General features: G+C 39.4%; 5 protein-coding genes and 3 long non-coding RNA genes across 9 annotated transcripts; 2 read left to right on the top strand and 6 right to left on the bottom strand.

Annotated features, from left to right (window-relative positions):
• Nucleotides 1–440: 440 nt before the first annotated feature.
• On the top strand, nucleotides 441–4,616 carry LOC130695216 (uncharacterized). Of its 2 annotated transcripts, none has more exons than XM_059494910.1 (8): nucleotides 441–717; nucleotides 2,038–2,170; nucleotides 2,231–2,380; nucleotides 2,450–2,754; nucleotides 2,822–3,281; nucleotides 3,339–3,793; nucleotides 3,853–4,321; nucleotides 4,389–4,616. In XM_059494910.1, the coding sequence occupies exons 2-5, from the start codon at nucleotides 2,053–2,055 to the stop codon at nucleotides 3,275–3,277; spliced, it is 1,029 nt and encodes a 342-aa protein (XP_059350893.1). In that variant the 5' UTR covers nucleotides 441–717; nucleotides 2,038–2,052; the 3' UTR covers nucleotides 3,278–3,281; nucleotides 3,339–3,793; nucleotides 3,853–4,321; nucleotides 4,389–4,616. The 2 variants fall into 2 exon arrangements, with proteins under 2 accessions (XP_059350893.1, XP_057374320.1); XM_057518337.2 differs by lacking the exon at nucleotides 441–717 and adding an exon at nucleotides 838–981.
• A 1,119-nt stretch (nucleotides 4,617–5,735) lies between these two features.
• Nucleotides 5,736–7,231, bottom strand: LOC130695221 (uncharacterized). Its single transcript, XR_009002308.1, has 4 exons — nucleotides 6,964–7,231; nucleotides 6,671–6,907; nucleotides 6,539–6,609; nucleotides 5,736–6,460 (listed from the first exon to the last, which is right to left on the bottom strand). It is a non-coding gene; the product is annotated as an uncharacterized LOC130695221 (long non-coding RNA).
• A 4,403-nt stretch (nucleotides 7,232–11,634) lies between these two features.
• Nucleotides 11,635–12,387, bottom strand: LOC130695220 (ATP-dependent RNA helicase vasa-like). Its single transcript, XM_057518340.1, has 4 exons — nucleotides 12,136–12,387; nucleotides 11,994–12,072; nucleotides 11,824–11,938; nucleotides 11,635–11,760 (listed from the first exon to the last, which is right to left on the bottom strand). Exons 2-4 carry the CDS (start codon nucleotides 12,060–12,062, stop codon nucleotides 11,651–11,653), a joined length of 294 nt encoding a protein of 97 aa, XP_057374323.1. The 5' UTR covers nucleotides 12,063–12,072; nucleotides 12,136–12,387; the 3' UTR covers nucleotides 11,635–11,650.
• Nucleotides 12,388–12,722: 335 nt separating this feature from the next.
• Nucleotides 12,723–13,208, bottom strand: LOC132087929 (uncharacterized). Its single transcript, XR_009420889.1, has 3 exons — nucleotides 13,124–13,208; nucleotides 12,977–13,046; nucleotides 12,723–12,912 (listed from the first exon to the last, which is right to left on the bottom strand). It is a non-coding gene; the product is annotated as an uncharacterized LOC132087929 (long non-coding RNA).
• A 92-nt stretch (nucleotides 13,209–13,300) lies between these two features.
• Nucleotides 13,301–13,834, bottom strand: LOC130695222 (uncharacterized). Its single transcript, XR_009002309.2, has 3 exons — nucleotides 13,689–13,834; nucleotides 13,456–13,555; nucleotides 13,301–13,375 (listed from the first exon to the last, which is right to left on the bottom strand). It is a non-coding gene; the product is annotated as an uncharacterized LOC130695222 (long non-coding RNA).
• A 3,253-nt stretch (nucleotides 13,835–17,087) lies between these two features.
• On the bottom strand, nucleotides 17,088–19,599 carry LOC130695042 (uncharacterized). The gene is made up of 3 exons (XM_057518153.2): nucleotides 19,507–19,599; nucleotides 18,223–19,445; nucleotides 17,088–18,145 (listed from the first exon to the last, which is right to left on the bottom strand). Exons 1-3 carry the CDS (start codon nucleotides 19,597–19,599, stop codon nucleotides 17,566–17,568), a joined length of 1,896 nt encoding a protein of 631 aa, XP_057374136.2. The 3' UTR covers nucleotides 17,088–17,565.
• A 38-nt stretch (nucleotides 19,600–19,637) lies between these two features.
• On the bottom strand, nucleotides 19,638–20,876 carry LOC130695043 (putative ankyrin repeat protein RF_0381). The gene has a single exon (XM_057518155.2). The coding sequence runs from the start codon at nucleotides 20,874–20,876 to the stop codon at nucleotides 19,638–19,640; it is 1,239 nt and encodes a 412-aa protein (XP_057374138.2).
• Nucleotides 20,877–22,185: 1,309 nt separating this feature from the next.
• On the top strand, nucleotides 22,186–23,219 carry LOC130695219 (uncharacterized). The gene is made up of 3 exons (XM_057518339.2): nucleotides 22,186–22,327; nucleotides 22,380–22,799; nucleotides 22,902–23,219. Exons 2-3 carry the CDS (start codon nucleotides 22,381–22,383, stop codon nucleotides 23,011–23,013), a joined length of 531 nt encoding a protein of 176 aa, XP_057374322.1. The 5' UTR covers nucleotides 22,186–22,327; nucleotide 22,380; the 3' UTR covers nucleotides 23,014–23,219.
• The last annotated feature ends 1,575 nt before the right edge of the window (nucleotides 23,220–24,794 follow it).

Genomic DNA, 24,794 nt, shown 5'->3' with positions numbered 1-24,794 from the left:
GAATTGCTTTAAATAATTCAGTGGAAAACTTTCTAATTTATTTGATAATTTTTTATTTTAGATTCCTTTCTCACGGACGAAAGAAACAAATGCAACGATCCGTGAATGCTGCAGTGAGGAACTGTAAAGCAGCGTCGCCATTGGTCGAGCTTTGGCGGTCAAGCATGGCGGTCCAAGGAGAAGAAGAAAAAAGGTTTTGAATTTCATACATTAGTACTGTAAAATTCTTGTAAAAAAAACGAGTATTCATTTGTGCAGTAGCCGGTAGTCGCTAAAATGTGAAAGACATTGAAACCTGTCAACCATTAGCAGGTATACGAAGACATATTGCCCCTTCTCTATTTTTAAAATGATCTCTAACTCAACAATTTCTTTTTTCTTTAATGTTCCTTCCTCGCTAGTGTAGAGTCGGATGGAGGGAAATGTTGGTTTCAGAAAGAAGATGGGCGGAGCTAAAAACTGGCTCGCGCTCGCCTCGAGGGCCTTCTTCAGTCGCGTCGAGGTCTCCATGACGACTGGATGTTTCTGAACATTTGCTGTGGCCTCCATTCCAACTAAAACACTTGCCAGTGTAAAGTGAGCCTTGAAACCCGAAGTGAAACACTAAAAGAAAACACCAACCCAAGTTTCTTTCGAGTGTTTGTCGTTTTTCTAACGTCAGGATTACATCAAATCACAAGTTGATTGCCATCAACCAACGTTTCACACACACACCAGGTAAGTGATCGACTTTAATGCAATTTGGCAACGTGCGTTTTAGAACACCTTTTATTTTCGCTTCTTCTTATGGTGTGTGTGGGAAAAATGTGTTTCTTTCTCTCTCTGTTCGTCTTTGAGAATATGTTTTTGTAAGCCGCCATTCGAGAAACGTGTTGTGAATTGCGAGTAGTGAAACAGTTTTCGTATGGAATTGTAAGAATTGTGAAAAGAAAGATTAACCACCCGTTGCCTTTGCAAAAAAGGGTTGGCCAGCACCCACAGGTAACAAAACACACCAATCTTTTTGGGAAGTCGTAGGGGGGTGGTTTCCTTTCGTACAAAACGTGCCAGTCTTTTCATTCTTTGAAGGAATAAAAAAGAATCCAATAAAATGCTTGGCCGAGGCCATTTTATTTGTTAGCTATTGGATTTTGTTTTGCTTCGGCTTAAAAAAACTGAGCAGATGTGGGGACGACGTGCTTTTTACTCGACGACCCGGGTTTTCCTTTTGTCACTTTAAATCCTTCAAATGGGTACAAATCCCGAGCCCTTTTTTTCATTTAGAAGTTTGTATTCTCTCCCTTTTTGGATGTGATTAAATCTCTCGATTTATGGCATGTCACCATTTCCGAGCTTTCTTTCTAAATCCTCGAAGAAGTAAGGGGTGCGGGGATGACAGGTGATTATACACAAACACCTTTTTCTTTGGGTGGTGGGGTCTGTCAGTATGTCAACAGGGATGACACTCCCTCATCCGGGGATTATTGTTTTTTCATCATCTTAATGAGTTTTTTTTTTAAGGAAAAATGAACTGCCTTAAATTGAATCAAATTCAAAAAGGAGAACAAAAAAATGAAACAATTTAAACGCAAAGTTTAGTTTAAAAATGCAGCTGTTCATGTGTTGTCTGGAAAACCGTTTTTCTGAAAATATCCTCCCCTTTTTTTCTAAGGGTTTTGTGTGTGAGTGTGTATGTGTGTAAAAACCTTTTATCGCCATAAGGTGGCGACCTTTCTCTCTAACCAATTAGAAATTTTTCTCGAAGGAAAAAAGCAATTCCCCCAACCAAACCAAAGAAAAATATGATCACGTATCAATGACCTCCCAACCAAAAAAAACTCTTGTGCGCATTTATTTCATATTTTTCCTTGACTCTTGCGAACTCTGAACCGGAAATGTCTGTTGCAGCTGCCTTCGCATCCGCCTTTTGTACAACCAGCCGAAACGAGAGATGAGCTCTTCTCATATTTTATTTTTTCCGTCAGCTTAAAACCCATTTTTTTATATTTTCAAAATTTTTCAGTATTCAACAAAATTTTTGTTTTTTTTTCATTGAAGGTTCACCGGTCGGCCATGACAGTCGACGCCGGACGCCGACTCTTATTGCTCAGCGTCATCCTGTGGCTGGGTCATCGAGACTGTCGAGCTCTTGTGCCCAGCAGCCCAACAACAGATCAACATGTTCAAATTGGTATTATATTCAAAAATTGCTCATTTGCATTAATCTTTAATTAGTCCATTTTCTAATTAGTTCTGTTACATCGGAGAGGGTTGGATTGCGATGCCGATAGCAATCGAGTTGGCAACAGTGTCAGTCTATCCGCAAGTCAAAGAGAAACGGCCGCAAGATGGGCATCCGAAATCCTCAATAATCAAACGAAACCTCATCTCTTCTCCATAGGTAAATATTAAATACATTATCTTTAAATAAAGCCAATTAAAATGATCTTATTTTGAACAATGCAATTAGATGTGGAAGTGATGGATACGTGCGGCAGCGTCCAAGCGACGGCCAAGAGGTCGTTGCAAGTCGTCAGGCAAATTAAATCCAGCGGGACGGCCGTGCTGGGTGTCATCGCTTTAGAGGAGGCGGACGTCCTTGCCGAAGCGGCCCGTGTCCTTCGACGTCACAACATTCCATTGGTCGTGGCCACACCTCGAGCTGCTGAAAGTGAAGCCGCTTCTCTACTCCTCTACGCTCCAGACGATCCGGCCGTTTTCACCCAACCGGACAATGTCTTTTCGGCCGTGCCCAACACGGCCGCTGTGGCCAGGGTAAAATTTAATTAGAAATTCAATTTATTTCGTTGATTAAAATTTATGAATTGAAATTAATTTTTAGGCGACGATCGCAGTGGCTAAAGGAATTCAGAGCCAATCGATCCGCATTTTGGGGACGTGTTGGAGGACGATCCGGATGGCCGATCGAGCCGCTCGCCATTTAAATATCAGAGTGATATCGGCTGAGCATTTGGTCGGGGATTATTCCGCCAGCCCGACGGCCTACATCGCCAATTTGACGATGCATCAACACGTGCTGGAACAACAAGAAGGAGTCAGAGTGGCTTTGCTTAATGGAACCCAACGAACTGGCCGATTTTATGAACCAGGCCGTCAGCGGAAGGAAGATAACTTGGCTTCTGGGATGCGTGGCGGGTGTGGTCAGTCCGCAAATAGCGGCCCAATGGGCCCTCGATCTGTCCAGCAGCGCATTCCTTGTCGAGCCTCATTTACTCGAACTGGCCGGCTTAGCCGATTACATGCGACTTCATGGTGTGATTCATCATCCGCTCGATAACGAGGTCAGTTAATATATATAAATAACAATGTAGTTCTTAACGTTGTTTTTCACCATTTAGATTTGCATTTATTGAAAGTACCGACGGCCAAGTTGACGAATGCCGGAAGTAGCAATGTTCCATGAAATCGGGTACTACAGGCGCTGATTCTGATCTGATGGCGGAATCATGCGTAGCAGAATCGTGTGCAAGTTTTGAATTTGTTGACGACGACGAGCCGGAAGCGCAGGCCGAAGATGATGACGAAGAGGAAGGCGATCGACGGAACAAGAACAGCAACGCTCTCAACCGCCTGCACCACCCAAATTGCTCGTCATTAGCTCCGACGGCACGAAATCCAGCTCAGCTGTTTGCAGTCCCAGTAGCACATCAGAAATCGGGAGCGTCTTTGGTTTACGCTTCGATCCTCAAGAAAACAAAATGACGCTTCATGTGGCACCAGCTGCGGGCAAAACAGTTAGCTCCCCTCAAGGCCTTCCAGAACTGCCCGAATCAACCAAACTGCAAACCAGCAGGTAATTATTAAATCTATGAGAAGGTTGTTCTGTTTGTTAATCGGTTCATTGTTTCACAGATTTCCTTTAGATTTAAGTAGTCCGACACGGTCAGAAGGTCTCTTCCCTAGCCTTAAAAGCCAGGCCAAGAAAAGCGAATACGAAAATGCGACGGACGACGAGCGCAAACGGGAGGAGGTGGCCGTTGACTTGCAGAGGGAACAGGAACAAGTGGGCCAAATACTGGCCAGCGCTGCTGCCCTTCAGCCAGAAACCAATCCAGCCAGTCGGAATGGAGCGAAGATGATCTTTCCGACGATGACAGCAACGAAGACGAGCAAGATCAAAATTGCTGCAAAATCAAAGGTCCTTTGCTTGGATCCAACCATCAAAATTCGTTTGGCAACGGCAGGAAACTGTGCCATAATCGCCGACGCAAGTTCCATTTCGGACTGGCCAGCGATGTCGAGTCGATGGGCTACACGACCGATGACGCAGGCATGGAGAATCTTTCCGTCTTTAACGATGCCGGACTGACTGATGCCGAAGGTAAAAGCACCTTGAGATGTAAACTCTTATCAAATGGATGGCATTGATAATGGATTGTCTTTTGCAGGAGCATTAAGTGACATTAATTCACGATGGAATCCCTGTTGACGATTTTGATATGGCTGACAGGACAGAGAAAGCACTTCAAGACCAAAGAAGAGTAGACCAGAAAACTGAAGACTCTTCTGCAACAAGTGGTATTCATCTCAATGGTAGATTCATTTTCTTAAAATTTTTGTATTACTGTTTGGCTCCTCGTAAACTATCTAAAAAAATATATTTTGATGCTAAATAACTAAGAACTTTTAGTCGAAAATATCCTGATTACAGATCCAAATTTTATTCCAAATTTGGCACTGTCAACAGAATATTTACGCAATTGTTGACACGTTGTTCAAAATCACAAAAAAAAAATGGTGGTTACTTTCATATACGTAGTGGAAGTAAAACCAGTAAAATATCTGCAAAGGAAGCCAAAAGGCTGTGGTTCGATTCCCAGCATGTGACTGAAATGTTGTTATGGCCAAAGGGGCATGAAAAAAGGTGTTTCAGAAATATTTCCAAGTCCGCATTTCGCTCTCACTGAGTTTGACGTTCAGCTGACGGCAAAATGATAAAACACCTGTCTGAAAAAAAAAAGGTTTTCTGCTGTATGAGGTATTGGTCTTCGGAAAGGCAAGTGGCCTGACTCCTGTCTTCGATTTTCCAAGCCCGCCAAGCCGTTGTCTGGTATTCGAAAAGGCAAGTGGTCTCATGGCTTCGATTTTTCGAGGCAGCCAAGCCGTTGCCTGACCACTGGCTCAGGAGATCGAAAGTAGGTGTTCGTCGTTCTTTTCCAAGTCCAGAGGCCATTCCTAAAATCACTAATAGTAATAGTAGTATTTAAATATGTGAAATAGCTCAGTGGAAGAGCATCGGCTTCAGAAGCCGAAGGACCAAGGTTCAATACCCAGACACTCCACACATACAATTTTTAAAAATTCCCAATTAAATGTCGAAATAACGAAAAATCGCAAAAATTCATTTCTCTCGACCATCCGATGCCTTCTGCCCAGATTTTATTCTGGCCAGGAGAATTCCTCGACAGCTCGAAGGCGGTGAAGCAATAGCATCCGGTCTGGGAATCGAACCACAGACCTTTCGCATTCCAGCACATCACGCTACCTCTGCGCCATGGCTGTCCTTACATACTAAGCATTAAATTTTGATGGCTATTTTAAAATGAACTGCATACAAAGCTATTAAGGGAAGACTATTAACTGGAAATAACTCGTGATTAGGTTACAGGTAAAGCACGTGATTGGCACGCTAGATTTCTTGGGTTCGATCCCCACATCATCCAATATGTATCAAAATAAATAAATACGAAAGTAAATTTAAAATTTTTTTTATTGTCCCTCCTTCCACCCTCAAATCCACCACTATACATATTGCACATACAATACAAAATACATACACACATACACTTAAAACTAACCCATTGGCTGCCACGCCACCCTTACCTACAGTCGCTACTACCGCTATCATACGGATAGCGGCCAAAGGGACTTGCCATAGGACAAGTCCGGGCTGACACGGCGATGAGACCTTTTTGGGAACGCACACCCCCGGTCTACATCGCCGTCTCGATAAAGGGATTCCCTAACGGTGCGTTGCCTGTGGGCCATTCGGCCAATCTTGGGCAGTGGCGCTGCTCCACCCCATGGCAAATAGACCATGGAGCAGAACAGCGCGGCCCGTCCCTGTCACGCTAAAAAAAAAAGGGGATCAAAAAGGGTGGGTGGCAGCCAATGGGTTAGTTAACATACATAATACAAAACAAAAACAAAACGATACCACGAGGCGACCACGAGGCGATGACACGGCGATGGGCGAGGCGATGACGGGGCGACGGGCGAGGCGATGACGGGGCGACGGGCGAGGCGATGGCGGGGCGACGGGCGAAGTGATGACGGGGCGACGGGCGAGGCGATGGCGGGTCGACGGGCGAAGTGATGACGGGGCGACGGGCAAGGCGTAAATGGGGTGACGGACGATGCAACGACGGGGTGAAGACGGATGATGAAGCGAAGAAGCAGCAAAACTTACAATGTTGATTTTAAATTTTGCGTGGGCCACAAAAATGAAGATGGCATGATTCTAAATGATAAATTAGAAGAAAATGTGTCACTACATGTGGAATAATATTACTGATGTAATAGAAAGAATTTTATTTACGTTTGTTGTCTGAAGACTGACAAAATTGTAGGGCCAGATATTTTGCTGAAAAAGATGAAGACTTGGCAGTCCTATGATGGGATATTAAATTTGAGTAAAAATAAGACTAGACAAGCAAAAAGCTTTAAATACCAAAAGGAAATGGTTTTGAGATCCCCGTCTATGTTTGTTGGCTCATGATAGTTTATAGTTCACCGAAAACATAGGAGTTTGCTGCACTTGTTTGCATCCAATTAAAACTGACTTTGATGGTGACTGGGTAAAGAGTAGTAGAAGGAGATAGTGATGTTCCATCCAAAGAATTCACATTGTTGGTGACCTTCCTTCAAAGTTGGTATCTCCTGCGTTGTGAGTTTTCCCGATCTAGATCTTAAAGGCAGAAACATGCCAATTTGTATACAAATGGCAAATTATGAGTCATATACCTTTCAAAGTGCAACAGAACAGCAAGATGGAATGCTAAGGTCACAGGTTGCTAACAGTGCAATCTATGATTGTTTGTATTTGGCATCTTGCAAAGCTGATGACAAGTTTTAATCGTTACACAAACCATTATCCATTTGATTTGCTTCACTTCCAAAACTTACACAGTGGTGAAAGCACTTAATAGTAGCCACTTTAATATAACTCTTCATTATAATATAACATTTTTAACAATAACTTTCCAACACAGATTTCACTTGTCACACCAGGTTACACATCAACGCAAACGAAATACAAAGATGCACTAGCGCCATCTAGTTTTCTTGTTTTTAACCAAAATGTAATTACAAAGTACAATGTTTCCAAATCTTCCTGCTGTGTGTCAGATCTTCGGTCACGAGATGATAGAAGCCCGCCCACTCGAAGAGTGTTGATAAAAACTGTTCGGGAAAAGAAAAATTGTCTTTTAGTTGTGCGGAATACATACTTAACGGGTTAAATTTACTACTAAATGGATTACAGATGACAAACTGCGTAAGCTAAATGCCTGGATGTTAGAATGCTTTGGATCTACATGTGCGAGCGCTATCTTCGTCTAATCACCTTGAAAGTTCAAATTAAAAAAGAAAAATGAACTAATCAAGAGCTTCGCAGAACTTAAATACGGTTCAAATCAAAGAGCGGTACGTGTTAAATACCTGTTTCTTACCTGCATGACATCCAAGTTTTGCAGGCTTTTTTTATGCGCCTTTACTGGGTGTTGGGCTTTGTCTCTTTCTGATAATAACATCGCTATGATTGTAGAAAACATGCGGTTGCTCGCAGCTGGGTAGACCGTTGTTTTAAAAGAAGATAAATACTTCCTTTCATTTGATCTCGTTTCCTAGTTAAGCTTCAGGGTTTCGGGTTAGTATGGACATGGACGAATCATACGAGGCAAACTTTACCTTAAACATCTTACTTGAGACACTGGAATTGATAGCAAAGCACATTTAAAACTAGATCACAATTTTGAAAAAAGTTTAATTGTAATTAAAGTGGAATGTCAAAAACGAGATACCTTGGCTCATGGAATGATGACAATAAAGCTTCCACATTTAAATTAACAGTTCCGGTTGCCCGGAAAAAGAACTTGGATTACGTTTCAGGTGAATCTCCTTTCCCCTTTGCTTTCAGTACGCAAGGGAAATCCAGGACTTGTATACAGAAAATTGCTTCCAGTTGCTTACTTTTTGTTAATTCTTTCGAATTAACATGTTCTGCATATGGTTTTCTGTTTCTGTTGAATTTTCAACCTTCATTTCCTTTTCTTTTGGCAGGACTAACCAGGGTAGCCATCATGAACGGAAGCCTGATTCTTGCAGCAAAGCATTAAAAAAAATTTAATAAATAGAAATGATAATCAAAGATGAAACCACTCAAGAAGCCTTACGGAGCAAGGAAAACCAAGGCTGATCCACCGCGAGATCGTAAGAAACACGTCCCAGAGAAAACGTTCTATATGGGGCAATGACTTTTGAAAACGAGGCAACTACCTAGACCGAATATAAATCCTGTCAGTCTGCTGCTGATTAATCAAAGTTGCACTCGAACACAGCTCCGACGTGCACGTACTGGAACGGGGTAGACAATCGACGTATTTGGACCGCATGAAACGCGAAGTCTTCGGAATAAATAGTATAAAGCAAAAGCTCTAAGAAACTTTAGAAAACAATGAATAAATATTTGTATACTAACGTATTACGCAGTGTGTCGATTCAATCCTTCTCGTTCTTTTGGCCACGGCAGTTGTTGGACTTGATAACCATCAAATAAAAGCGAAAAGCAGTACGGCAGTCCAAAGACTCGCACCAGGAAAAGCAAATGAGCCAAGGAATCTGTTAAAGGAACGTGATGGATTTTACAATTATCAGCAACTAAACGGTGAGTATGAACCATTGAAAATAAAATACAAACCAACGTCGGATTACAACCAACAAGCGGCCAACCATTTTCCCGTTCATCCACAAACGCCCTTCACTCCTCCAAAGACTTCCAACTTACGACCCTCCTGCATCCGTATATCCTAGTACATACGAAACCGGAGAAATCTACGACAAGTTACCGTCGCCTTACCCCCAGTTGGATCATAGTCCGATGCCTCACAGTTCACACAAACACGTCGACCGCCCTTATCGCCTATCTTTGGAGAACGAATATCCATCAATTTACTATAAAGATGTAGAGAAAGTGGCAGAAACTTACTGTCAGGCCAGTCAAGGATTCCACAATAATGACAATTTGGATTTTTTCAAATTTGGCGACCTCTTCATAGACAGACTGATTCAATTAAAAATTGTTAGACCTTGAAGTTAAAAACAAACAAAAAAACAAAGAAAATGCATCATGATGGTTAAGCAAAAAGTATGTCAACGGAATAGCTGGATTGTTCTATGTCACACATGTATCGTATAACCATTAGAAAATAAAATGAATTCAAACCAAACCGACTGCCTAATGCTTACCTGTCAAAAAAGTCACTTGGCCTCATTACACAAAATGGCATTTTCGAAATTTTCGAAAAGGAAAACCAAAGCTATAACCGAGAGAGTAATGCTGCTTAAGATCAGCACTCCAATAGGTGTCTTGCACCAAACGTCCCATGTCACAAATATTTTCATTTGTTTGCACCATTGAAGAGGGAATCCTACTGCAAAGGATAAAAAGTCATACCATTAGTCTTATTCCTTGCGGAAATTTCTCAAGCATGGCTTGACAAATTCCCATTCGGTATTTTTCACAAAAATATTCAGATTTCTATTGTCTTTAACACGAAAATGATAAGAACCATATCTATGCAATTTACCTATGTATATTTAACCTCTCTGTGGCATTATGAACTAATCATAACTATGAAATCATGCTCATCGTCCTCTAATGGTTTTGCTACGAATGCCTTTGTGGGCCATTAGCCAGGGATTCATTATTGGTAGGAATAATTTCCAAAATATTAAAAAATAGGAACTTGATTGGAAAAATATTTGATGTTATTACTGAAGCCAGTAATTTTCATTTGAAAAATTCGCCATTCACCAACGAAACTATAATAATCATACCTCTTTTTGGGTGTTCACTTGTGTTTTTGTAGCAAGCATTATCGAATCCTTTGATACATGCGTAGATCTTCTGATTATTGCCTATGCAATAAACTGTATGCTGCTAAATGTTCAGTTTAATGTCAAAGTGATCAACTACACTTCTTAATTAATAAGAGTTGACGGCATGGCACAAGTTAATAGCAAGCATGGCGGCATGGCCAAGAAAACCAATTTCTTCTGCTATTGCGTTTGGCTTTCCACTCCTAGTCCTAGCGCCATGAACAACCGAGACAAAGAGGCGAGGATTGAAGCTTTGGTCCAAGTACTAGCGCCGGTTCCTGTAGGATGATTTCCCCGGCTTAATGGAACGCTTAGCAACCAAATAACGACCTTCATCTTCTGATTCTTCAATCTAATTAATTAAATTTTTCACTATCTTGTATGACGTTAAAAAAATGAAAACACAGTTTGAAATAGCACGCGTGAAAACTTGGCAGTATGTCACAAACCTTGAACGGTGGAACACAGTGTCTTGCGATTTGCCCAGTCAGCTTTCTGATGATCTCGGGAGCAGTAATACACGGAATCACAATCTAATCTGGAATAGGTATGTTGGAGTTTTGGTATTTATTGCAAGGGTTTCTTCTTACAGAATGGGCAGAATAATAATAACATTAGAGAAAATGCTTTAAGGTAAAATGTAACGTTAACTTTAATGAATTTGACAAATGCTAAGTGACGAAAAACAATAGTATGCGAAGATCATTTGCATTGTTGCAAATACCAATAAGCTTATTTTTGAGGAATAGAAAAGATAAAATTTAAAAAAAAAATGTTTTACCAGAAAAGTTGTGAGTGTTGTTTAATATCCTGTTGGAATTTGCGGGGGTTTTGATATTTAATTAAATTTTCAAATCAGATAGGTATCTTTTTTGCCTTGGACTAGCCGTTGCCTGAACATTGGTACAGGCAAAGAAAGGTAAGCGTTCATTTTCCTGACCTGGGTCTTGGATTCGATGTTCTGAGCCAGTAGATGGTCAGGAAACGAAAAGGAGGCTTGTTTTTTTTTTTATAAGTTCAAACCGCATTCCTAAAGTTACTATAAAAAATAGTAGTATTTAAATATGTGAAATAGCTCAGTGGTAGAGCGTAGGCATTAGAAGCCGAAGGTCAAGGGTTCAATACTCGGACACGCCAGGCACGTTTTTTTTCTTCAAAGCACACTTTTATTTGTCGAAATAACGAAAAATGGCAAAAAAAGGAAAAATTCTTTCTTCTCGACGATCGACAGCGTCCCAGATTTCTTCTGGGACGACCACGCCAGCGTTCCAGATTTTTCTGGGGACGACCACCCCAAGCAATATTAACCATTCTGGGATTCGAACCACAGACCTTTCGCACTGTAGGACAGCATGCTACCGTTGTTCCATAACTGTCCTTACATATATAGTAAGAAATTTTGATACCTATGTAGGTATGTAATACAGTAAAAAAAAAAATCGGATGAACAGCAGAAAAGCATAATATAAATATTTTATTGAACTGCTTCCTTAAACAAAATGATTCCTTTCTGTATTCAAGTATCCACCATCTTTTAGTTCGTCAAAGAAGCTTACTGATTAGCCAACATTTCGACGCGGCCTGTTCGACCAACACGATGAACATGCTCTTCTATATCAGTTGGCAAGTCATAATTTACGACATAGTTTGTGCCGGCAATATCTAAAAAGACAATACAAACATCAAATACGTAAAAAAACGAACGAAAAACCGATAAACTATTACCTAAACCAAGGGCAGCAACATTAGTGTCCACGAGGATATTTCCAATACCATCCTTGAAGTCACGAAGCGCTTGCTCACGCTGACTCTGAAGACGATCACCATGGATGCTGGTAGACTAGACATTTAAAGTTAGTGCACTTTGCCCAATTCACAACAGGTTTAATTCTTACTTGTAAGTTGCTATTGCACAAAATTGCAGCGACGAAATCTGCGGTCTTCATAAACGATAGTCTTGGCATTCGTACCTACCTATTGAAATCAAACCCAAAAGATATTTTCAATCATAAAATACAGTTTTGAAGAATGGCTTACCATGAGAATGACTTCATCAACATTGTTAAAGCCTTCCCCACAGATGATGCCCTAAACAGTTCCTTTTCATTGTATGTCAAAGCTTCCGGAATGTATTGTTCACGCAGCTTTCCATCTTCAATCAATTCACTGAATAGATTTGAGCAGTCTTTCGAGGGGTAGCCAGCTTCATGATACTACGGGGTAAAACAATGGACCTTGGAATATAACATATTTCTGTTAAGCTACAATTAACATTTACGTTTTAACCAATTCAGTTACGAGTTACAGGAAGTGGTCCACTACCAATAGGTCCATTTGCTAAACCATCAGTAGAGTTGGAATAGGCCACAACGAGTAGATTGAGGATGCCTCCACACTGTTGGCCCTATTATCTGAATGGTCCAGAGCAGGCAATGAGATGGCAAAGTCCTCCATCATCCTATACAGGTAAATCAACATTTAAGTTTAGAACAGAAACAGTTTGTTGCAAAACGTGCAGTTTGTTGCAAAACGTAGGTTTGACTACGTGTAAGATGCTTTATTTAGTCCACATGTTTATTTTGACATTTTCGCTAACCTGATGACTTTCCCGTAGAACTCCTACAACAGTTTCTGACACAAAACATATCTAAATATTTTGTGAAAAGGTTTATAATAAAGCTTGTACCATTTTATGTTGAGTACCTGATTTTCAAATAGTTATTGATGTTTTTTCTAACGTCAGAGGAATCTTCACCAAAATAAGCTCTATCAAGTAGATCTCCACCCATAGATATCTGGTCAACATTCTCTAGTCTACAAGCGAAACATGTAATAAGTACACATTAATCTGTGTAGTATTTAGATCAATCAAAGATACCCTTTCATCATTGTTTCCTTCCGATGAGCAACCTAGTACTACTGAACCTGGACCATCCAAGCTACTTTAACTGCCAACAGAAAATCAACTTTTTCTTTCAAATGCACTTTTTTTTACACTGCCTTTCTATTAAAAAAATGTGCTTACCTTATGCTGAAGGTTTTCCTATCTCACCTTTGCCTCCCAATTACGTTTTTGATGTGTTATCACATCACTCACTCAAACAGTTCCTGTTTGAGTTGGAGAGGTTTGAGGAGAACATGCAAAAGAAAAAACATTACGAAAAAATAATTAAATATATAGATATAAAACCATGACAAAATACCTTGAACTGAAGAACAAGCTTTTCAAAAGCAACCCTTTTCATTTCTTATTCCTTCATCTAGGCAAGGCCCTTTCCTGAATGTGTTATAGCAAAATAAAGATATCACTTTTCTTCAGATCATGTCTACTGAAATCTTTGATTGGAATGAGTATACCTGTTGTAGATGTGTTGCCACCAATTTTACTCTTCACTGGACACTGCAGTATTTATTTCTAGAACATCTCTATACATTATTCTCTGGAACACTGGATGACCTAAAATCAATTCAAGCAAATAGTTAGATAAAACACGCTAAGGCAATTGGGCTAATTTTACTATTCCTCTTTTTGCATGGTAATTAGCCAAATAATTTTTGCTTACCCCATGCTGAAAGATTTACTATCTCACCTTTGCCTTCCAATTGTATTTTTGATGTGTTGTTACAAGTGTGTAGCTTGAGCCTCCAAAATGCACTTCCATCATCCATACTTTCTACTTGACGAACTTCATCGGAACTGAACAGTGTCACCTTCTCCAGCAGCTGAATGCGACTAATACCATTAGGTACAACTACAAATGATACAGCATGGAAAACAAGATTTATAAGTGACAACTTGTAAAAACAATTTAAGTACAACTTACGACCTGAAGGATGGCAGTTAAGACAAGAGTATCCAAACTTATTAATCTTAGCCAAATCACCTTCAAATGAACTTTTATCATCCAGTACTTTCTACTGAATGAAATTTATCATCAGCCAACAGCTTTGCATCTCAAATGGCTGGATGCCACAGATACGAAGAGATAAAACCGCTAACTGTATAGCATGGACCACCTGAATTATATGCGATGCAACCTACAAGAATAAGTCACACGCACCTTAGAACCTTAAGTATGCATTTAAGACATTATTAGTACCAATTTACCCATTTGTGAAGCATGGAACTTAATTCATAGATGGCTGACTGGTTGTGAAAATGCATAGGCTGATACAAGATGCTGCTAAGTTGATACAAGTTCTCCGAGTATTGTGAAAAACCTAGGCCAAGGAAAAAAACAAAAGAGAGAAGAAAAAAAACGAAATAAAAACAATCTGGCATCATAGGAGGTAGCTCAATCTTTCAAGGTAAGATTTTTAGTTTGTGTTAACGTTTTAAAAAATAATGATCGTTCACGAAAATTGTGTATGGTTAACGTTATACAGGTATTGAGTAATTAATTATATCATATTCAATAATACAAAAATTAATCAATAACTGTTCTTGAAACCAGCAAACGAAGAGGTAACCAGATACTTGCAAACGCAAAGGCCAAATAATACGTACGATACATCGGCAGGACAGCGTAAGAAACAGCCATCTAAGTGGTAAGGTTTGCACAGGCTGGCATCTGGTAGATGAAAAGTGAACATTTATCTCATGCTAGCAAACTGAATCACTGAATCCTTGGAGTTCTAAATTCTTGGCATCTAAAGGGATCAAAACTATGCAAATGCATGTCAAGAAAGTTTGTGCAGTATTGAATGTCGTCAATCAAAAGTTTTTTTTCATTCCGTATGTTCGTTTAGATAGGCAATGTGCTTAGCGATATGCTCGTTTCGTTTTGGCTTTTTTTTTTATGGCGTAGAGTGGGATTCTTACACACATGTTGCTCTACTTTCGTGATTAATAATCCAATGTTGGCCATCCAACTTGTTCAGGTCACGTGACTTAACTTTTTTCACTGCGATTCAAATGTGACCACTAGATGCTGTTACTTGTCACAGCGCCAAACTACTCCATGTGGCCAGATGTGGCATTAACGTTAAGGCGCCTACTGAAGAAAACATGTTGAACTGAAGCACTTCTTCAAACGGCAGGTCAACTATACTGAACAAGGTTGATGATTAGACTACATTTCAACAAAAAAATGATAAATGAAATGGTATATAGATGTTCCGAAAATTACTCAGTTGCTGAGCTTCATGCCCGAATTGGCTGTTATTGAAATGGCACCTAGATGCGTCTGTGTGTGTAAGTGAGCATATTTTTATTTAGTACATGTGCAATTTTAAATTAAGCAATTGTCTGTCAGACTTTTCATGAACTTTGTCATGCAAGACTTTGAAATCTAATGGAGACACTTGTCAATTACAGATATCATAACCAGAAGCAATATGAAAGAAAATCCAACTTTGTTTCAATTGTTCCTTTGTCATGAACTTTTGTGAAATGGAAACAAACCAACTCGGACAATCCCATCAAAGCATTACCAGGTATTTCCACATTTTCGTTATGGTGTTTTATGGTGTTATACATCTCTCTACTGTTTTTCTTTATTCTGGTTCTATGTAGTTGGACATAGTAACGGTGTAACATAGGCAATAAGTCAATACCAAAGCTATGGTCTATTCTGTAATAAATCAAGCTTCTGCTTCGTTTCTAGTTGCTTGGTTGGTGCAGCCTAGAACAGATGGGGATATGAAGCTGGCACTTGCTGACTTGAATGGGTGTTAGGAGAGGACACCTTTCGTTCGTTGAATTCTTCTCAGGATTGAATTGGAGGGATACGTTTCATTGACACCTGCACACACACACAACAATATCTGTGGAGCAGAGCTATGAGAATCTTAAGGTAGGCAACTCACCCTCTATCTAATACTACTTGTGATTCTTTTTCACACACAAACTGTTTCGATTGGCTTTGTTGATTGCATGATGGATCGAAGTCGTATCAGCGAGACTATACTAAGTTCTTCTTAGCGTCTGGTCTTTTCTGTTTGTCTACTGCCATGAACATGTTTCAGGCTAGGCTTGTTTTGCTCTTGCGTTTTTGCAAGAATACCAACTTGAACAGATTTGCTTTTTTTGGAGGTTAGGTGCACTGATCATGGTGTCAGCTGAAACACCGGCTGTGCTCTTACGCATCGTCAGATTTTGATTTAATTTTCTCTAACGGGAATTTCAAGTTGTTTTCGCTTTTTTGTCAACTTTTCTCCTAGTACGTTCAGATAGCTGAATAGAGTATTGACTTTTGTTCGATTTTTCGCATGAACTCATCCAAGGCTATTCAAAATTCATTGTTTTCTCTTCCATATTGACGGGTTGCTAGGGATTGGATTGGGAAAACATATTTTGGAAGGAATTGGTACCAACCTATTGTTTTTCGTTTACGTATTCCCTTTTTTTACGATTCCTTTTTATTTCGAGATCAGTTACTTCAAAGCAATCTGCTAATTAGCACCATTTGCGTTTGGGGTTTTCGCAGAAGCCAACAATTTACTTTTGAAAATACTTTGCCATTTGAAAGAAACTGAAATTTGTTCGAGTGGAGAACATCTAGCGAAATAGTTTCAACATTGTTAGGCCAATTATCTGTCGGCTAACCGATATGATTCTTTTATTCTATCTTATTTGTTTCTTTTTTATTACTATTTATTGGGCAAGATACTGCTCAATGCTTTGTTTTGTTGTCTGGCTTATCTTTTTCCCATTTTCCGTGATGGTGCAAGCTGTTCTTATCGTTGTTTCGATGCAAAGTTGCACAGACAAATTGGTCAACTTCATAGGTGAAATATTCGCCTCAAATAGTTTACAATGTTTAGGTCCGTTTGAAAAACAAAACTACCATTGCTCTATATAGTAGAATGTTCTCAACTTTACCCTTTCAAAACGTTAGCTGTCGTTGGGCAACAAAAGTGCTTACGTAAACAAGATACGTAGCATACACGATCACATCAACCAGCCATATTTTCACATCATTTATATTTTATTTATTTTTCTACTGCTAAATTTTATGCTTTGTTACCGGCGTCTTAGTGCACTCCAAGTGTATTTTATAGCCGTCACTATATTGGGGAAACTAGAAAGACAACATTATGCTATTATTTAAAAAAAAAAAAACAAATCAAAATCCCTTGTTCCAAAAATTGCCAGGTTTCTGTTTCCGTCTGTTGCGTCACATCATATTTGCGATGCACTTCAATCCCGTTTCCAGTTAAAAAGGTGGAGGCGTTCCTTCTGAAATCTTTTTCCTTCATACTGTTAACTAAGCTATCATACGTCATTTGCCCATCTTGGTTCGCATTTTTTTTTTCGTTGTGATCAATAGCTGCACTCTTTATGAGTCGGTTAGGATGGCGAAACAATAAATTACAACAAACATTTCCTTAAGGAGTTGACGCTTAATGTTCTTGTAATTTGCCATCAAGTTCTACGATAAAACAATAACGCATTTTTGACGTAAAAGAACGCTATTGTCGGAATTTGAATTATTCCTTATGTTGATTGACATCAACATAGTATCATTAGAGCTCACCATGACACTTGTGCTTGAACTGTTTCGGCAGGAAAAATCCCTCGTTGGCATCTTCTTTCATAAACGTGCCGTAACATGTGTCAGTTTCGCTGTGCGCCCAGCTGAAAAGCGTCTTGTCCCATTCAATTTTCGCTCGTTTGATTTCTGAATCTTTCTCATTTTCGTAATCCATGGGAAAATCAAAAGGTAAAAGATAAAACCATTTGATTTGTCCCATTGACTCGTTGGAGTCGATCATCTCCGCAATCGAGTACATGGATCTCAAATAGCGTTCATAGTTGTCACAGTTAAAATCCCGCGAGTTGCTCCCTTTTTTTACTTGCTCACTGACCTCCGCCATTACTTCCAAGTTTTCTTTGTATGTTATTTCGTTTTCACTTTGATGATATTGTTCTGCTTTTTTGCGCAGCCACTCTGCTGGGTTGCGCATATCCATCTCTGATTCCCCTGATTCTTGGTTTGATTTCGCCCATGTTTCTAAATGTTTCAAGAGAAAGTGAAATACTCTGTAACAGTTGCCAAACATGTGGTGGTGCTGCAATCGTACTCGGGGATTTCTCTCAATTGACCTAATGAAAAGGGTGAATTAGACACATGTGTAACGCACGTTGTTTTTTTTTGTCATATCGTTACAACAGCTACTTACAGTATTTGATTGCAATTTTCACATTGCTCATGCCATCCCAAACGGATTTCTTTCTTTGTCAGTAGGTTTAAAAACCTTCCATCATAATTATCGTTTTCTTTGAAAACGTATTGATTCACATTTGGACTGACTGTATTGTCGAGGTGCACTCGAATCCCATGTCGAATTAGAAATTTTAGGACGTTTGATTTTAGATTTTCATCAATCTCGTTCTTGACTAAGATATCGATTGCATTTTCACCACGGTTGGTTTTTTCGTTGATGTCCACGCCTTTTTCGATTAAAATTGAAAGTATTTCAAGTAAGTTTGAGTTTGAATTGTTTTGACACGAAAAATGCAGAGCGTTCCATCCATCATTGGTTTTTTCTTCCACATTAATTCCATGTTGGATTAAGATTTGAATTGCGCCCCTTAAGTCTGAACTGGAATTGTACCGACACAAATAATGGAGCGGGTTCCATCCGTCCTTGTCCTTTTCTTTCACGTCGATACCGAGTTTGACTAAAAGATACATTGCATCGATTAAATGCCAGCTTGAATTGTACTGACACAAATGATGGAGCGAGTTCCTTCCGTCCTTGTCCTTTTCTTTCACGTCGATTCCGATTTCGACCAAGAGTTGGATTGCGTCGATTAATTTTGGGCTTGAATTGTACTGGCACAAATAATGGAGCGCATTCATTCCGTACTTGCTCTTTGCGTTCACGTCAAAGCCGAGTTGTACCAAGAGTTGAATTGCATCGATTAAGTGTGGGCTTGAATTGTTTTCACACAAATAGTGGAGCGCATTCTTTTCGTAATTGTCTTTTGCGTTCACGTCGATGCCGTGTTGGACGAAAAGTTGGATGGCATCGATTAAGCGTGGGCTTGAATTGTACTGACACAAATAATGGAGCGCATTCTTTTCATTGTCACTTTCTGCGTTCACGTCAATGCCGTGTTGGAATAAGAGTTGAATTGCATCGACAAAATGTGGGCTTGAATTGTACTGGCACAAATAATGGAGCGGGCTTTTTCCGTCCTTGTCCTTATCATTCACGTTGTACCCGAGGTCGATCAAGCGTTTTATTTCGTTGATAAAATTTGAGCTTGAATTGCTACGGCACAAACCATGGAGTGAATTACTTTTACCCTTTTCTTTTATGTTCGTATCGTCATCTTCTTGAATGGATACTTCGCTTTTTCCTTGTAGAAACTGAAGTTTTCCCACCTTGTTACGGAACTGAATTGATCAAATTGATTGATAAATTTTTTTTTCTGCTGTGTATAATGAAGTATGTTACCTTTTTAGCTTCATCTTTTCGATATTTTAGTTTAGAGAAATCAGTACTAGATAGGCCTAGTATCTCTAGGATATCAGTTTCGTCACGTACCATATTTGGTCGAAACCCGTCGTATTCATATCGTGTTTTCATTACTTTCCTATTTGAGAACCTGTGCAGTCCATCGTCAAAACAGAAGTTAGCGCTGTCATTCCATATGCGTCCTCTGCGGTCACGTCAATGCCGAGTTCGATCAAGATTTTAATTGCATCGATTAAGTTTGATCTTGAATTTTTTTCACACAAATAATGGAGCGCATTCTTTTCTTTGTCGCATTTTGCGTTCACGTCGATGCCGCGTTCGACCAAGAGTTGGATTGCGCCGATTATGTTTGGGCTTGAATTGTTAGAACACAAATAGTGGAGCGCATTCTTTTCGTTGTCGTCTTTTGCGTTCACGTCGATGCCGTGTTGGAATAAGAGTTTAATTGCTTCGATTAAGTGTGGGCTTGAATTGTTAGAACACAAATAGTGGAGCGCATTGTTTCCGTTCTTGCTCTTTGCGTTCACGTCGATGCCGAATTTGACGAAAAGTTGAATTACATCGATTAAGTGTGGGCTTGAATTGTTAGAACACAAATAGTGGAGCGCATTCCCTTCGTTGTGGTCTTTTGCGTTCACGTCGATGCCGTGTTGGAATAAGAGTTTAATTGCTTCGATTAATTGTGGGCTTGAATTATTCAAACACAAATAATGGAGCACATTCATTTCGGTCTTGTCCTTCGCGTTCACATCGATGCCGAATTTGACGAAAAGTTGAATTACATCGATTAAGTGTGGGCTTGAATTGTTAGAACACAAATAGTGGAGCGCATTGTTTCCGTACTTGCTCTTTGCGTTCACGTCGATGCCGAATTTGACGAAAAGTTGAATTACATCGATTAAGTGTGGGCTTGAATTGTTAGAACACAAATAGTGGAACGCATTCCCTTCGTTGTGGTCTTTTGCGTTCACGTCGATGCCGTGTTGGAATAAGAGTTTAATTGCTTCGATTAATTGTGGGCTTGAATTGTTTAAACACAAATAATGGAGCACATTCATTTCGGTCTTGTCCTTCGCGTTCACGTCGATGCCGAATTTGACGAAAAGTTGAATTATATCGATTAAGTGTGGGCTTGAATTGTTTTCACACAAATAGTGGAGCATATTCCTTCCGATCTCGTCCTTTGCGTTCACGTCAACTCCAAGTTGAATGAAATATTCCATCTTATTCTTCAAATCCGAATTCGCATTGCTATGTTCAGCCAGCTGAAGCAGCTCTTTTTCATCCTTCAGAAGCTTAATAAAAAAAATGTGAACGTTAAAAAACACAGTAACTAGTCTGGCTACCATTTCAGAATTTAAACGACGTAATTACTTCAATTTTTATGGTGTGGAGTTGAGCGTAGACGTGTTCAGACGTAATTCTAGTAGTAGGTGTGTTAGTCAACGTTTTTTCTATCAAGTTACGTGCCCAATGCAATTTGTGAATTTCTGTAATAAAATAATTCAAACATTTAATTAGCATGCTCATGTTATGTGATGTGTTTGAATAGGAAACTTACGACCCATATTAACTGGATTGTTATCCTTGAGGTTTTGCTCGATTGCATGATGATCCTCACCATAGAGATGTCTTCCTTTTAAGAGAATAAAACCGAAGACGAGGCCTTCTGCGAAGACGTCGCTTTCGATAGAGCCTTTTGTTTCCTGTATGCGTAGTTTTTCGTCTGAAATTTGTAACAGTTCGGGGGCGAACCAAAGTCGAGTTTCTTGGATGCCACTCAATGTGAATGTTTCCTGTTCGTCCACAGCTTCAGACAATCCAAAATCAGCCCACTTGATCGTTACCTCTTCGTCATGGTCAGTAGGTTTCACAGAAATCAGGATGTTTTTCGGATTAATGTTTCCGTGGATTAGCTTCTTTGAGTGAATATGTTTGAGGCCGGAAGCTAACTGCAAGAAAACATTGATAGGCTTTAATGCAGGTCCTTTATATTTTCGAGGATCGTCTTGATTCAGGAACACTTGATCCAACGATGCGCCGCAAAATTCCAAAGCATAGTAACTGAAACGCTAATAATCATATGGATGTTCTCTTTTTGAATAAAAATTATCACGTAAGAATCTTACTTGAAGACGCCATCGCTTGTGGAATGGAGAAATTTAGCTATATTGGGATGGTTTAACTCCTGCAAAATTCTTAACTCGTTTTGTTTTTCAACTCCACTCTTCGGAATTCGTTTGACTGCTATACTTCGACCTTTATAAGTACCTTGAAACACTTCACTATATTTGCCTTTCCATAAAACATCTTTACGATCGAGGTTATTGAATGCACACTATCTGTGGAGCATAAAATTATTCGTAACGCTGCCAGTCAGATGATTTTTTTTTTTTTGCTGTTGTTGCCATTTTCGGTTATTTTTGATTCTCGTTTGCTCATTTGGAGACTTACGTTTGGACAGTTTTGATGAAGAATTTTTTTTGTGTTTTTTTGTTTGTTGATCTAGAAACCATTGAAATACTTTATCGTAGAAAACAGCTTTCATAACTGGGGTAATAATGTACAAACATGGTAAAAACATAGTATCAAAATTTTATCGGCGAAGCACCTGATAAAAAACCACCAGAGAGATATCGAGATAATTTCTGGGTTTAAGATTCTGGTTTTTCCCCACTGCCAAACGACGATCATTTTAAAAGGTGTCTTCAAATGTAAATCTGCTAGTAACACTCTTGAAGTCCCAACTAGATCCCGGACTGAAGTGAGCGACAGTGCAACTCCGTTCTCCTTCGATAAAGTATCTCATAGAGTTCTATTCGTAAAGAAAAGCTATTGACTTTTTATTTTAGCATGGCCCAGGTGAACCAACCCAACTACAACAGCCTTGGTTTTGCAAATCCCATATTTGTTTTGATCAAGGGCGGGTATTGGGATTCCAACGTAACTAGGAGACGTATTCAAGGACAAATTTGCCTAGACGAATTTGCAGACATCCTGCTCGAATGGTTCCTGCATTTACCTGAAGAACCCTTGTATATGTCGGAGTGGGGAAAAGAATCACCTCTTCAAGATAATGGTTCACTGGAAGTTTTGAAATACGCTTTAAAAAATCCATTTTATGTGGATGGAGCGAGAGACCCGCTAGTTTCGAACTTTGCTGACAATGTCAGACAATTAAGGAAGCTGAGAAACAAATTGACTCACGAGGTCCGTTCCTGGAAAATTGATGATTTTAGAAACTTCTTGGAGGCAATGAAAAATGCTTCAAGGTGAGTAGCACAAGATTTATTTTTATTATTATCTATATAAATATATTTTTTAAGTTACTGTTGTTTTTATTCCAAATCCACGTATATTAACTTTTTTTTTAGTTGGTTGGTTGACATCGATAGCCCTAACGCTTTGGACGGTCGTGTAAACGCCTTCATTAGTAAATGTGGAAGTGAAATCGAGAACATTAACACCCACCAGGAATTGTATTAGCTACGCACCACCGATGTCGGGTATAATAGTTACGAACGAAGAAGTGTCATTCGTTCTTTTCTTCTTTTCTTTAAAAGCAGCTGCATTTCTTTTAAGCAATTTGGACATACTGTACTAGTTGTATTCTTCATTGGTGTAATTATGCTATTGGGGTATCGAGTAGTGATACGCCGTTTTTTCAGCATCTGATAAATAAAATATCAAGAACCCAGTACTCGTTTCATGACAAATTGGAGAATCCTGGTTTGCGTTAAAATTTAAGAGTTGGAGTTAAGCGAGACAAAAGGACTAATACTCACCGTTTATCTAGTTATGCTACGAATTTCTGATGAATTTAGAATACACTTAGACACAGGAAAAAGAAGAAGGACCGACATTCCGATAGTTCAACAGTCCATTTTCTTTGGTTTGGCACATCATTTTCTTTGGTTCTAGTTAAAGCCGCTAATTGATACAAGTTCTCCGAGCATTGTAAAAAACAAAACAAAGCAAAAACAAAAACAAAAACAATCTGGCACCATAGGCGGCCATCCAACTTGTTTAGGTCACGTGACTTTATATTTTACACTGCGATTCAAATGTGACCACTAGATGCTGTTACTTGTCACAGCGCCAAACTACTCCATGTGGCCAGATGTGGCATTAACGTTAAGGCGCCTACTGAAGAAAAAATGTTGAACTGAAGCACTTCTTCAAAAGGCAGGGCAACCTATACTGAACAAGTTTGATGATTAGACTACATTTTTACAAAAAAATTGATAAATGAAATGGTAAATAGATGTTCCGAAAATTCCACAGTTGCTGAGCTTCATGCCCCAATGGGCTGTTAGTGAAATGGCACCTAGATGCGTCTGTGTGTGTAAGTGAGCATATTTTTATTTAGTAGATGTGCAATTTTAAATTAAGCAATTGTCTGTCAGACTATTTATGAACTTTGTCGTACAAGAATTCGAAATCTAATGGAGACACTTGTCAATTACAGATATCTTAGCCAGAAGCAATATGAAAGAAAATCCAACTTTGTTTCATTTGTTCCTTTGCCGTGAACTTTTGTGAAATGGAAACAAACCAACTCGGACAATCTCATCAAAGCATTACCAGGTATTTTCACATGTTCGTTATGGTGTTTTATGGTGTTATTCATCTCTCTACTGTGTGTTTCTTGATTCTGGTTCTATGTAGTTAAACATAGTAACGGTGTAACATAGGCAATAAGTCAATCCCAAAGCTATGGTCTATTCTATAATTAATCAAGATTCTGCTTCTTTCTAGTTGCTTGGTTGGTGCATCCTAGAACAGATGGGGACATCGACTGACACTTGCTGAATTGAATGGGTGTTGGGAGAGGTCACCTTTTGCATTGTCGAATTCTTGCCAGGATTGGATTGGAAGGATATGTTTCATTGACAACAGCATCCCTATCCGCGGAGCAGAGCTACGATCATCTTAAGGTAGGAAACTCACCCCCTATGTAATACTACTCTCGCGTTTTTTTTTTCACGCACAAAATGTAAAGCGTGCACTTAGCATGTGACCTTTGGTGCATGTCTACTGCCATGAACATGTTTCAGGCCAGGCTTGTTTTGCTCTTGCGTTTTTGCAAGAATACCAACTTGAACAGATGTGCAATTTTTTTTTTTGAAGATTAGGTGCACTGGTCACGGTGTCATCTGAAATTTTTGGCTGTGCTCTTTCGCATCGCCAGATTTTGATTTACTTTTTTCTAATGGAATTTTCAAATTCCTTTTGTTTTGTTTTTCTGAATTTTTCTCCTATCACGT

This window comes from Daphnia carinata, chromosome 4 (assembly GCF_022539665.2).
Source record: "Daphnia carinata strain CSIRO-1 chromosome 4, CSIRO_AGI_Dcar_HiC_V3, whole genome shotgun sequence".
NCBI lineage: Eukaryota > Metazoa > Arthropoda > Branchiopoda > Diplostraca > Daphniidae > Daphnia > Daphnia carinata.
The sequence above is the reverse complement of the archived record's forward strand: the minus strand, read 5'-3'. Positions and strand labels throughout refer to the sequence as shown.